At 40.0% G+C, this 14,893-nt stretch overlaps 1 protein-coding gene across 4 annotated transcripts in view; it reads right to left on the bottom strand.

The window, feature by feature from the left end:
• LOC102221246 (MTSS1-like protein) overlaps positions 1–14,616 on the bottom strand; it is a 71,015-nt gene extending 56,399 nt beyond the window's left edge. For all 4 annotated transcript variants that reach the window (XM_023332067.1, XM_023332069.1, XM_023332071.1 and 1 more), the window contains exon 1: positions 13,891–14,616. In XM_023332067.1, coding sequence (XP_023187835.1) covers positions 13,891–13,977 — 87 coding nt within the window. In that variant the 5' untranslated portion in view covers positions 13,978–14,616. The remainder of the gene's footprint in view (positions 1–13,890) is intronic.
• Between the last annotated feature and the right edge of the window lie 277 nt (positions 14,617–14,893).

Below are 14,893 nucleotides of genomic sequence, written 5' to 3'. Positions count from 1 at the left end.
GTTTTTATTCTAATTTGATTTAGAGAAATCAGATCTTCTGACTAAATTGATGACATTTTTGTGACATTATCAGTTCATTTACGTTAATATTTCCCATTGAATTGTTAGAAAAAAAAGTGTTTTCTAACAATTGTTTTAATTAAATGTTACAAACTTGAAGATTTCTGTAACTTGAATAATAACCCTGATAGGGGTAAGTACATGTAAATTGAACATTACGTCTTCATTGAGCAAAATTCTCCGTCTCTTTTCTGTCCTGATGGAATCTCTCCTCCTGCTGGTCATTCATTGACCAGATTCTCAGGAAACCGATCCAGATGTGAGAACAGGTCATGCATTTTGATGCTCATGTTGCATCTATAGTCCAAAAACTACATGACTTGATTGAGCAAAACCAATGTGATTTTTGGATTCAGCACATCAGAATGACCCTAAAACAGTTGGAAAACCGCTGACAATTTCTTGGCTGTTGACCAGTGTAATTAAAACTGTCCCTCTTCTAATGCATGTTACTAGTACAGTAGGTAAACTGGGTTTGCGCTGAGCTTATGAGTTTTTCTTCTACCCAGCTCTCCTCCCTCTGCATTCTCCAACGCAGAAATCCTTCACTTTATCCCCACTATGACTTTAGCCTTGTACGCTGTCAACGGTGCTGTGGCCTAGTTCTCATAGCATCAGTCCACCCAGTCTGGCCAGCTTTCCATTGAGAGCCCCACTCCACCACTCACTACAGTGGACGGAGAGCTTACTGTCTCCTCTCATTCTTTTGTTCCCTTTGTTTCCCCCACAGCAAGACAGAAAAACAGAGGAAATCCAGCAAGAGAGACAGAGACAGAGGCAGAGGGGGGAAAGGTGGAGACGGGCTGAGAGGGATGTAGGGATTAGCTCTTTTTTTTGTCAAATAACCAAACCAATTTATACAGTAAAAGAGATTCGCAAGAATCCAACAAAGAGGCTAATTTCAAAGTGCTTCATATGCATAATGGACTGCCGGGGACCATTCTCAAAGAGGATGAAACATATTTTTATGAAGGTTCGCCATTTCCTATACTCCCCACAGGTCTTACAGATGTATCATTTTGTTACTGTTCTCCCATCACACCAGTTTAGATTTCCTTAAGGGCCTCCTTTCATTTAGATGATAATCTGATATTTTTATTTTGCTCATGATTACATTTTTTATGTACATCTGTGTGATTATCATAAACCATTACTGCATTTGCACACTTATTAGAGACCATCCATCAATCCATCTGTAGGACGACTGATGGTGTGGACCAAAGGCAAATGTCCCACCAACGCTTTCCATTCTATTGTTTTTGATAACGTGAAAAATGAAACAATTTCTCTTCCTCCGAACGTGTGAACTCGTATAGTCGTTCCTCTCTTCCATGATTACTATGTTTACTGTACTGTTCCAAACCACACAAAGCACCTAAATTAAGCTAGCATGCACATTTTGACATATTTGGGTAACACCACCATTATTCAAAACTTTAATTTTATTCCAGTTAATCTCACATTAAATAAAAATCAGAAAAACCTGATTTGTTTAGTTTTTGTTTGGTATAGATTTGTTCAGTCCATTATGCAACTGCAACAAAAAATGGGTTTTTACACCTCTCCACCAGGGTTGCCAGTAAGTATGGAGATTGGTGTGTTTGGTATTGACTGTAAACACTGGAAATTACTTCATGTATTACTTTTGTTCATAATTTTCTCTGCTTTAGTAAAGCCCTTCCTCAACCTCAGAGGCTGAAGATTTATTCCAAAAAGGAAAAAGAAAAACCAAATCAGCACAAAGCAGAGATGAGAAAATAAGAGAGAGGCTCCCTCCGTTGCATAATTGATGAAGCGGAGCCGTTAATTCCAACCTAAACACGGCGATGACACGAAAGAGGAAACCATCTGTGTGTCGCCGTATCAGTGAAACATCTGGAAGCTGTGGGACAACAGAACGGATGAATGTCATGTAGTACATACTGCCGTCCACAGGAAACCATCCATGTGCTCCATCCTAATAGCAGCATTAGCTACCAGCGCTTCACAGTAAAAGGGCTGCTGGTCTTAGCTGGTCTCTGCAGAGCTAAGTGACATACAGAGGAAGTAATTCAGCCGTCTGGATCATCTGTAACGGAGCAGAGACACATCCGAACACTAAAGCACACCGTCACTTGAGGACTAACGCAGGACTTTCCTGATATATGCCAAAAGCACATTCCAACAACAATGCTACATTTATGCTACCACAGGAAATGCTCACAAGGAGCCCCACACCCAACCTGGCACAGCTCTCTCAAGCCCCCTTCTCCACAGCAGTGCCTTTAGCCAGTTCTTCCCAGTCTGTCCCGGCCAGATTTTTTGAACCCAGTACAAGCCGGGTATTGAGCTCAAGTCACTTCATTGGCGGCAGACTGCATTTGTTGATCCCCCCACCATGGATTTACGTCACCAGATGAGTGAAGATGGTGCTTGTAAACTACTCTAACAACAACATCTCAAGCACCATTTTCAATCCACTTTAGAGTTTCTAGCGAGAAGGTGTGCTGCAAATCAATAACTCCATGGTCAAACCTTGAGGTCCAAACTTTTTTTTTTAAATTGCCATGGAAGAACACGTACATCGTCGACTGGCCGGAACAAACAACTATACTGGGAGATTTTTTAGAAAGAGCACTTCATCATCAACATTACATCATCTCATCAGCAGGCCATGTGAACAGCTCCTGTATACACATGTCACACCCACATTCCTGGCCGTATTTACGCCCACAGAGTGAGGAACACTCTGCCGATGGAGACACACCCAACTTGACTAGAACCAAATCAAACATTACCTGGCTAGAGTGAGATTTGACAATGGAGAAAGAGCTTTAGAGTAATGCTTTGATTTGTTTTTAATAGTTTAATAGTTTATCATTATTATAGCAGGTTGTTTTATACGTGTTATGTGAATAAATTTGACCTTGACTTAAAAGGTAACTGCATGTTTGGGTTCCAGCAAACCACGCAGTTGTGCCAGTCTTCGGCTGATGGCACCGCTGCCCTCTGCCACCAGGGTCATATGGACCCCAATACGCTGTGACCACAGTCATAAACCACTACAGCCTTCCAGAGGATGTTCAGTGCAGACTAGAAATCTCTGTGGAACTCTCACATTATTGTAACCTTTCATACAAACACTGACCACATTCTGATTGACTTTTGATATTTATAGTGCAGTCTTTGTTTCATAGGAAGACTCCTGAGTCCTGAAAAGCAGAGTTTGGACAAGATGCTGCTACTGAAGTCCGTTTTAATAAACCACCTGGCTACACGGCACTGTCTGTGAACCACGCAGGCATTTTACATCTGATATCTAGAGCACGAAGAGACCAACTGCATTTCTGGGATGAACATAAGAATATCGAATTGCAGCGCTCACCATTATTCTCTGTGTCAGTCTGTTCATAATGATCAGTGTGTTTTACAGTGAACAGCTGAGCCTGATGAGAACGCTTTGACAGGCCCGACAAAGGGCTCACTGACTGAGGCTGCTTTGGCCGACTCCCAAGCAGCCTCCCTGCCTCCAAACCGGTCCTCCCCATTCATCTCCGTGGGCTCTAACGAGCCTCGGGGCCCTAGCGACCTCCGAGATTTTAACGAGCTCTAACGAGGGAAATGCTCCTTCGCATGTCCTATGACTCTGTTGTGTTGTCCCGCTGGCATTTGGGGGTGTTTGTCAATGGAAGCATTTACAGGTTCAGTCAGGCTCAAACAGTACAAAGTTATTAATGTCTTTGTGACTTTATCTGTCTGTTGCTTCATGAGAAAGTTTGGCTGTGTCTTTAAGCTTTATATAAAACTGCTTTGTGGTTTCGTCACAAGTTGTCAGCCTGCGGTCTGAAAGCATTATCATGTAACCCGCCATTGTTTTAGTTAAGATCACATAAGATTGGACAGAAAGTCTGACATGGTGACATTCATACGCTGCGTCACCAGCCCATGCTATCCTATGGTTGGAGCTTGGCAATAGCAGCAGAGGAAGTGAGGGAAGCCATTCAGTCCGTGTTGCTCACGCTTCCAAAAACGGAGCAATCAAAGTTGAAGCAAGAGGAGTGTTTAAAATATTTCATTGCTGGCAAAGTTTCATAGCGTTGCTTCCTTCGTGATCGAGTTGGTGCACTCGGTCTTCACGTCTCGGCCACACGTTAGTGGTCGGGTAGAATCAGGCTAAATGCGAGACATTCCAGAGTGATTTACACATGTTTTAAACAAAAACTTTCAAGCTTTTAAAGACTGTAGTTCCAGAGCTAGAAACTAAATGCTATCTGCTTAGTTTAGTTGTGATATTTTGAACAGAAATGCATTTTGACCCAAAGCTATTCATTGGTTCATTAACCAATAGCAAATTTTGCATCGATTTAAGAACGGGTGTGGTGTAATCCGTTTTCTTATTGATGGTCAGTACTGTGGCAGCAGCATTTTGGATGAGCCTGAATGATTTGTTTTACAGCACATGTGTCAAACTCAAGGCCCCGGGGCCAAATCTGGCTAGCTGTAGCTTTTTATGTGGCCCTTTAAACTCCAAATTACATCAGTGAGTCCATCCAGTTTTTCACAAATCTGCAAAATTCACACAAAATCAAAAAATTCTGATTTCACTGCAAATTCTCTCAAAACTGATCAAAAACTTTGAGTTTAAGTGAGTGCAGTCTCACCTGATGTCAAGTTACAGTCTGCAATTGATACGGCAAGTAACAAAAAGTCACCTTTAACATTATACATTAGTATCATCAAAATTCCTTATAGTATCATCAAAATTCCTTATAAAGATTTCTATATTGGCACCATAAAATCTGCAATTTTGATTGAAAAGAAACCCACTAAGGTAAACACAAAATTCTGGAGGAACAGCTATTTATTCATATTTTAACAATTTATTGGTTTTATCAATAATGGCACAACATTCAGGTTTTTCATATGATCAAAAATGAAAAGTATCACTGTTTTACAGAGACACTTCGATAATGTAACCTACTGAAATTGTAAGCATTTACTTAGTTTTTGAAATGAAACCCTTTCTTCTGGTAGGTGAACCACACCAACTGAAACTGGAACAAATGTGGCTCCTTGGCCCTCCGTGGAACCGAGGTCACCAGTGTGAAAACACTCAGTAACAGAATTTATGTGGCATCTTATGTTTAGATTTGAGTGCAAAACAACAACCAAGGTTTCTTACATGCTCTGTGGTCTGTAAAATAAATAGTCAAATCCAAAACACACAGATAAATCTATCTAGGGCCGGATTGGTCTGACCCAGGACTGGGTCAGCAGTAGAACCCATTGGGTTATTTTTAACCTGGTATTTATCAGGTTCTCATTTTGAATTTGCATTGTGCCTTGGCTTTACTAAAAAGCTACATACCTGAGAAAAATGTTAGATGTAACTAAACCAAAACTAAGATGATAAGAATATCACTTTTTTATTTCAAAGTCTGGATGCACATTAGCTCAGAATAAGAAATAATTTACATTTTGTGATTAACTATTACAGTAATCCATAAAGAAGTGAAGATTGCAGCAACGTTTGGCATGAAGACAATTTGCTGGAAGGATCTGAAGTTAATCTGTTTAAATCACACTCAGCTGTAATTACTTTTTACAAACGATTTTTAAAAAAATGGCTTCCCAGTTAGGTTTGAAACACACGAATTCAGTGATAGGCACCTCATTACATTTTGCTTATTACGAATTAAACCTATATACATTCTCTTATATAGTCCATTTTTTTCCTTATAAGAAACTTTGACTTGTCACATCACTAAAGTGATTTTTTTGTGGTCTGCTCCCTTCAGGCTGCTGATCTTTAGAACATGTCTAGCTGTCCTGAGTACCAACAGCTGGATGGACAAACAGGAGCAACATGAACACGTCTGAGCTCCCTTCACTTTCTGTTGACACCCAGTGAAACCTTAAAACCAGCTACTTGGCGGGAATTACACTGGACCACAAACACACCAAAAACACACCAGTGATGGGACTAATACCATGCTTTCACAGAGCATCTTCAGTCCTGCAGTGCCGCACAGAGTCATGGGACATCATGTTACTGGCTTCTGAAAGGATGGAGCACAATGGTCAGTCTCAGACAGAATACTGACCCCTTTGCTTCCAGGTCTTTTGCTCTGTTGAATTTCTGTCTGTCTGGTTTAGCTCTTTAATGAGGAGGACCAGTCTGAAACAACGACTGCTGCCAAACTTCATAAATTTGCTTCCCTGGTTCGACTGAGAGCTTTTGGAGTCCTAGAAGGCAAAAAAAAAACATCAGGGTGATGCCCTTTCTCTCGCAAGTTTTTATGCAAGTTTGACAAAACAAATTCATCTGTTTACACCCCATCTGCAGCCCCTTCCTACCTCAACTTTATACCCATGAGGATAGAGCGTCCTTTATTTGAGCCTCAGTGGGGAAATTGAATGTATTAGATGCAAGTAAGAGATAAATGAAAACCACACAGATAAACATTAATATCATGTATATGATGTAAGAAAAACTGTCAAGTTATGAAGAACACAGTTTTAACTTAATCCACTGCATCTCAGGTAAGTTTTGCTTCACAGTTCTGAATTTACTTTAATTATATAAAGAAATATAAACAATAATCAATGACAAATTCAGTTCTTATTATTCAATTTCACTGTTACTTATTTTTGGAGATGTTGGTTTACGCCCTTTTCCCGTTTCCTTTGGATTGAACCTCATTTGGCTTAGTGGACTCTTATGAATATGAGAGATTATGATTCCTGATCAAATCATCAAATAACTATAGGCGACCCACAGCAAGTAAATATTATCTGTAAACATCACAGCAGGTAAACAAACCTTGCTGGTGGATAAAGTTTGTTATTTCAATTTATTCCATAGAGGTTTTCTGTACAAATGCCTGAAAAACAACACCACAAGAAGTGCTGAGTACATTTTTTTAAACAACCAGGGACACTTTCAATATCTGAAACACCACCAGGTGTTTGCTAATTGCCGCTGGCTAGTCTGAAGGAGCTGAGTGGGGGAATCATGTGAGAGGTGGTGGGTTGGAAACTGCGGCTCCGAGGAGGAGCTATGCAAAAGGCCAGATCCCCTCAGGTCTTTTGCACAGTTGAATGGTTGCCATGGAGATTAAAGGACTTTTTAAACATGCATGGAAGAATGAAAGCAACACCCCAGGTGTTGCTTTGGAGAGGGAATAAGATTATAACTTGATGTAAAGCTCGAAGAAGTCGATTTTACATAACTCTGTCAATCTGGGATCAATAAAGAGACATGGATTCAGCAGCAACCTTGGAAAATCATTGTGAGTTTACACAGTACAATCCTACATTACACTTTTGATATTACCTGAAATGGCATTCAACAATAAGGAAGACAGAATTCTAAACTCAGCAGACCAAATCAGTTCACATCTCGGGGATAAATCTCCTCTCTTCCACTGACAGTGGAAATGTTTAATTATTGCTCTAAAACAAATATTTTTGCATACTTGTGCCAATATCAACATGATAATCTCTTGTGTCCGCTGCAGACAGCTGACCCTGCACTTGACCCTTCACCTTATAACCCCTGTGACGTGGATGTAATACTAGAAGACCGAGACATGGTGTAGAAGAGATGCACAACAACCAGCAACCACAAATAACTAAAAATGTACTCCCCCAAAAACTAAAATAAAATGCTAGTCCATACCAGAGACTGTAAAGCATTGATTATCTGCTTTAGTTTCAGAAAGCAGGTCACACAGGACGCATGCAGCAGAGTTAGGTGGAGATCCTGCTTAGGCAAGGAAGAGGAAGGGAGGAGTAGGGAGAGAAAGAGGAAGATAAGGAGAAAGAGGAAGAAAAAGTGCATTCTAATCATCATAAATCTACTCTGCTGACAGCAGGATACACACAATATGAAGCTGTTTGTCCCAAACAACAATCTTCATGTAGCCTTGGTCATTTATACATCCATTTTTTTTTTGACTGATTGTCCTACATTTCCAGACTTTTGTTTTTTCAAAAAGTAACTCTGCACTGTTCACAGAGTTGTGTAGTAACTAGTTACATTTATGTCAGTAATTTTAAAAAAAAGTAAATAAGTACTGAAATAAGTATTTGTACTACACTGTACTTTTTACTTTTACTTCAGTCATTTTATTATGAAGTATCTCTACTCTTAGTTGAGTGAAATGTCTGGATTCTCTCCCCACCATGAGTAACTTCACCAAATGAAGAACAAACATGTTTTAACCAAAACTTCACCAGACACGCACCTTCGGTTTTTGTTTAAGTTTCATTAGTTTTAGATTGAAATAAACTGGTTTGGATTTTCTTTTGCATAAGTTTGATCATTTGTGTTACTTATATAAATTATTGTAATTTTAGTTCTTAAAACACCAAAATTTCCACCTGACTTTACATTTTGTTCCATCTGATTACGTAATTTTAAAATATTAAATGATTGATAATTGAATCAGTCTACGTGAGTAAACGTTTTACCAAATACTTTTTTACTCATACTTGAGTAATTTCTGATTTTTACTTTTACTTCAGTAGAAGTAAAAATAACTACAACCCTGTGTTGTAGTAGTGCTAATTCTACTTGAGTACAATTTTTGGGAACTCTACCCACCTCTGACTGTTCATCACAATATAACACTGATTACTTCATACAACCTCACCTCTAATAAACTGATGGTACATCAGAAACTATCTGGTTCTCTAATGACTGTAACCACATGTGGGTTACTGACCACTGGCGGTGCTTGGCTTGCTCTTAGTGGGGCTCAAGAGACAATTATGTGATTTCAAGTATTTCCAATCTGTGAATCCAATTTAACCTAGCTGCAGCGTCAGTGGTTAGTTGGCAGTAACCAGGCTAAGTGTTGTTAGCATTACCAGCTATTAACACATTTCTTCAGATTTTGTAAGCTCAAGCACCTTGTCAACATATTTCCTAAAAAGGAAATCGAACAGTTCTATAGCATGTGGCACATTTTAAATACAACGCAGACAAGCTCGGTTTTTATTATGGTGGCTATCACTAAGTTTTATATTCAAGACGGCCATGCTGGGCCTAGAGGAAACTCCTGTCTTGGAGGAACCCTGTTGTTATATTTTACTTGTGAAATTGTGAAAATATCCATTTGTGACAAAAAATAAAAAGTGTGGGGCTTATGTGAACCAAATTATTTATGTAATGCAAATGGATGAGAACATGAAATAACTCAAGGTAGGAGAAAAAAGTTCAAATCTAGTTGCAGACATATATGAAAAGATTTGTCAAGATGGCAACCAGGAAGGTGAATTTTCTGAACAAAGCATGTGTAACTTATTGTGTGCTTATGTTTTGTTTAGGGAATGTGTATTGAGATAGAAGGGTGAAGTTTAGATTTTAAATCCTAAATATTGCTGAATCGTTTCACTTATTTATTTATTTATGTATTTATTTATTGATTGATTGAGTTATTGATTTATTGATTGATTGATTTAATTTTATAAGTTGAATAGTTCATTCATGTCTGGACATTTTAAACAAACATGTTCAGGTCTGTCATTAAGCATTGAGCCAAAGTCAGTGAATAATCTTCTTCATTTTGAATGCCAAAACATTACACCAACATGTAATTGCACGTTAGTTTGCACTTTTGCGGTGCTTTTTAGAGAAGGAATCAAGCAAAAATGGAGCTGCTGACATTCACTTATTGATGTGTTTTTCAGAAATGTTTCCCAATGCAGCAGCTGGTTAGTCAAAGTATTCTGACATCAGCAGTCAAAAACGTGGCCTTTGTTCAGAAAACCGGTAAAGAGCTTTTAGGGTCCTTCATTGCATCGGCTGAAACCTTTCTTCTGTAGTGAGCTGTAATCACTGATTATAACCACATTGTTTCCAGCTGAGGCAAGAAGACTGAGAAAGGCTGATGACTCAACGGTTCTCAGACGCTCGCCGATGCTGTTCCCTTCCTGAGACCCGAGGAATTCAGCCATTCCAAATTAGGGCAGTAGTTTCTTATTTAGCCCAAAGACAACTGACCCACATCTTTGAGTCTGAGGAGCAGAACATAAACAGGGAGGCTATTAAAGCTCACATGAATAATAGATGAAACAAAGACTGAGAAACGGAGAAACGGAGAGAAACTGTTCAAATGAAAGGCTTTGAATAAAAACCATATAATTATGTTGATACTATACTACACCACACTCTGCTACACTATTCTATGCCATACTGTAGACTATGTTATTTTACACTACACAATAATATACAACCCCATATGCTATAGTACACCAACATATAACACTATATCATACTAAAATATACTATTCATTTCTACATTATGCTGTGTTGCATTAAACTGCTGTTACACCACTACTATTCTATACTATAGTATTTGTACTATATTACACTAGACTATATAACACTATTCTATAATATACTATGCTAATTTTTCACTGTACTATACCACATTTTTATATTACATATTACTATAATGCATTACATTGCACTTTATTGCACAAATATATTACACTACATTATGCTAAAATACACTATACCATACAATTCTACACTATACTATATCACACTATGCTGTACTATAGTGTACTATAGGACAGCACACCATAATACAGTATAGTGCACTATAGTACACTACGGTATATTGTACTATAGTACAGTATACTATACTTCAGTATAGTATAGTATAGTATAGTATAGTATAGTATAGTATAGTATAGTATAGTATAGTATAGTATAGTAAAGTATAGTGTATAGTACACTACACTTCAGTATAGTGTACTATAGTACACTATACTTATTTGAAACAGACCAAAATCAACAATTGTATACATCAAGGTACAGACACTGATGCTGCATCAGTGCAGAGGTCTCACTACACTAGTGTGTTTACAGTAACTACACTATAGTAAACACAATAAAAAAAACTGTCTGGATCTCTAAGGTATTCAGAAAAACGCTTAAGGGCACAAAGAAATAAAAAGTTAAAGTAACTATTGCTGTTTTATAAAGGCTGAAGTGGCACTAGTGACCTTCATTCACTAGCAGCTGGAAAGGAAAAAGAGGAGAGAGAGGAGGGTGAGAGATGCAGTAAATACCCCTGGGCCAATCAAACTGTGTTGAGGACACCAGCCTCTGCATGTGGTACACCTGCTGTCACTGAGCTAAGAGATGCCCCGTAAAATGAGTCAATATACATATTCAATTCTCAACCGAAAGCTGCTATATAATCAAATGGTGCAAGACACCATCCTTCTAGTGTTTTCTGCTTAAGTGCTGTGTAGAAGAATAGCTTAGCATTTGCAGAAGGATGTTGTTATTCTAACAGAAACAAGTTGTGTTTCTATTAGAAATTTGCTCAAAATTTTGTGAATATCCTGCTGATGTCAAACTCCGCCCGCCCTACAATTTTACAATTCCGGTGTTTCCATATAAAATCACATGTAAATAAGTTTATTCAAGTGATGTTATTTAAAAAAGTGCCGCACTATGATCCTCCAACTACTTCCTGTCATATTCTTCTTCGTGGTTTGTGGCAGTGGCAACATCCGTGAGGATTTGAAAACGTTTTTCCATTGCAGTTTTGCAAAATAAACAAGTTCCAATGCGACCAAAAAAAACCATGGCATCCTAGCACCAAAACCTTCTATTGAAAAACGAGTTTATTCATTTGTCCATGGAGCAAACTTAGTTTCAAAATGTCAAATTGTGCAGCTATCTGATCAATGAAAACACAGCTACCGACTCTTTGTTCTTCATTGCAGTGTGTACGGCTATTTGGAGACAGAGGAAGATCTGAGCAACAAAATGCCTGGAAGCACCTGGTCCATTTTTTTTTTTTTTACAGATTTATCAAACTGTTTCAACTGAAAGCCTGAGTGAACTTTGAAAATGTCGCAAGAAAGACAATAAAAATAAAACGCAAATAAGGTATGTCTCCATGTACTGATTGGAACGAATCACTTAGGCTATACAAAAACCTAATTTGGTCAGATGTTAATGTTATATATGGATGCAATCAGCTGTCAAACTAGCACGGTCCACACATCTCGGAAAAGAGGACAGATTCCTCCCGTCCGAACTGAAGGTTTGGACTTTTCGCGCCTCTGACAAGACACAGGCCCACCAGTGGAGGGGAGCGTTCTCCACATCAGCAATTATTCGGGGAATGTGTTTCCATTTCCATTTTAGCGCATCAACTCTTTATCGCCATAAGCCATCACAAACAAACGCAAAAACGCTTTACCAAAACTGAGACGGTTAATTAGAGTTTTGCTGGGTTTTTTAAAAAAAGTTTTTTATCAAATATGTGATATTTCAAAATGTGCATAAAACCGTTAATGGAAACAGGGCTTGTGAAGTTTCTTCTGTTTGCAGATCCTGTAAGAAGGGTTGACTGTACAAAGCTGGAATCTGATGGTTTTTATGTTCATGTCTCAGTCTCAGATTTCTTTAATGTTTTTAAGAACTCTGAATAACTTTGATCTACATGTTGAATAGATTCATTTCAATTCATGTTTGGTATTCATAAATCATTGATTCTGTTTGTGAACACCTCCCCCTCCCCCCCCAAAAATACAGCAAGTTGAGTGGGTTTGTTGCGTTTTGGAGCTTTGGGAGTTTTTAGAGACACGCTTGACTAAACTACTTAAACCTGAATAATTTTTGTTATGAACTAAGGCTGGAAGATAAACTTAAAGTTTAATTGCAACATTTTGTGGTCGTGTTGCATTAGCGATAAAGTGACGATAAGAACTATTTACTACTTCTTTCTTCTTAACGTAACTGAACGGCACAGAAATCATAGCCCCACAAATACAGACACTACACTGGTGGAAAACCTCACATTTGATATATTCTTCTCTAGGACAACATGTAAGTTGTATCACTAAGCTGCATGCAACAATCAGCTGCCGGTGTTGATAGTTAATGTGTGTATGAGTTTTCCCTTTTCTACCATTAATCTGCCCCCAGTGGGCGATCCGGGCTGAGTGCTGGACCCAGTGGCCTGCTGCACACAGACAGACAACAAGAGGAGCAGCAGACTGGGATCACGTCTGGCGGCTGCGCTCCCTCACACCTTCTGTGTGATCCTGCAGGGAAATCAGTGACGCTGCACTCTCACTGAGACGACACACACACACACACACACACACACAGAGTCCCAGTCTGCACCTCTCCTCTCCTAACGCTGATGTCCGGAGATGATGTGCATGTATGATTAACATGTGTGTGTCATGCAGAGGAGGAATCTGATCCTCAGAGCCTCTGAGGTAAATGGACCAATAGGCTCCTACAGAGCCAGTGGCTGGACGCATGTGGGCCCCACCAAAAGAAAAGTAAGACATCATCACAAGATGTCAGACACTGGGCCCAAATATAGAACACACACACGCACCCCAACGCGCCCCGCACACACACACACATATATATATATATATATATGAAAATTTATCTGGGGTTTCTGGGCAGAATGGAGGTGTTTTAAGAATCACGTCTGAAAATGTTTGCGTTTACATGCGCAGGCAGTTCTCTATAGGATAGTGTGTGTGTGTGTGGGGGGGGGGGGGGTGTTACACCAGCAGCAGCACCGCATCACTTTGGTAAAAGCAATCCGTCATGATGTATGTATATATATATATATATATATATATATATATATATATATATATATATATATATATATATATATATATATATATATATATATATATATATATATATACGTGTGTGGGTGTGTGTGTGTGTGACAGAGTGTGAGACGTCGGCTGCATTCAGATGGGGATGTAGATTCCACCAGGCGCATCATCCGAAGCGCGGATCCGGTGACAGAGGTCTAAAATAAAAGCGGCGAATATATTTACCTTCATGTCGTTCACTATCGCCTGGAATAGACCCCCGAGGGCCCCGCATTCCTTCTCCACTGTCTCCATGTTTGCCAAATCCACCATTCGGGGGGGAATCTGAACGGGCGCACAGCAGCTGCGCGCTCGCTCCCAACACCCAGCGGGAGAAAAAAAAAAGAAAAAAAGGGGGGGACAAAAAATATCCTTCTCTCCCCCCCCTGTCAAAAAAGAACAAACAAACAAAAAAAAAAAAACAGATGTTATTCCACCAAAACGCGGGGCCGGGATCCCCGGGTTTCTCCTTCACCTTCACACCGACTGACCGGTAACAACGGAGGCTGCGGGAAGGAGAGGAGCGGAGGAAGAGGAGGAGGGGGTGAGGAAGGATGCCGAAACAACAAACGCGTTGCGCCTCGCGGTGTCCTTTAGGTTTTCTCCTTTTTTTCTCTCTTTTTTTTTTTTTTTTTTTTAACAGAGGAGAGTCGGTGTTCCTCCCTCTCCCTCTGCGCCTCGGTGTGGCTCCGGCTCGGTCAGGCGACGTGCTGGTACCGTTCGGATGGTACCGAGGAGACCACGCTCATCTTGGCGCAGCCGGCGCTACGCAGAGAGAGTCGGCGGGGACGCCTGTGAAGGCAGCGCAGTTGGGAACTGGAGGGATGTGTCACAGAGCGTGCGCGTGCGTGCGTATGTGCGCGCGAGCGCGTGTATTCGTGGTTATGTATTTGAGAAGGCGTGTGTGTGTGTGTGTGTGTGTGGGTGTGTGTGTGTGTGTGCTCGCATGTAACGGTGGGTTGTGATTGGTGCAGAGGCGGTGGGCTCAGCGGAGCGGGGAGAGCAGCCAGTAATCCGATCCATGAAACTGCAAGAGAGTAAAAAAAAAAAAAAATAGAAATTGGGGGTGGAAGTTGGGGGGGGGGGGGGCTGGACAATCGTGGATGACTTGTCACATGATCGTGGCCAGCTCACCCCCCCCCCACACACACACACACACATACACCCCCTTACACCTGATCTCCAGAAG

The sequence above is a fragment of the Xiphophorus maculatus genome, chromosome 4 (assembly GCF_002775205.1).
Source record: "Xiphophorus maculatus strain JP 163 A chromosome 4, X_maculatus-5.0-male, whole genome shotgun sequence".
Taxonomy (NCBI): Eukaryota; Metazoa; Chordata; class Actinopteri; order Cyprinodontiformes; family Poeciliidae; genus Xiphophorus; species Xiphophorus maculatus.
This window is presented reverse-complemented; position numbering and strand designations above follow the sequence as displayed.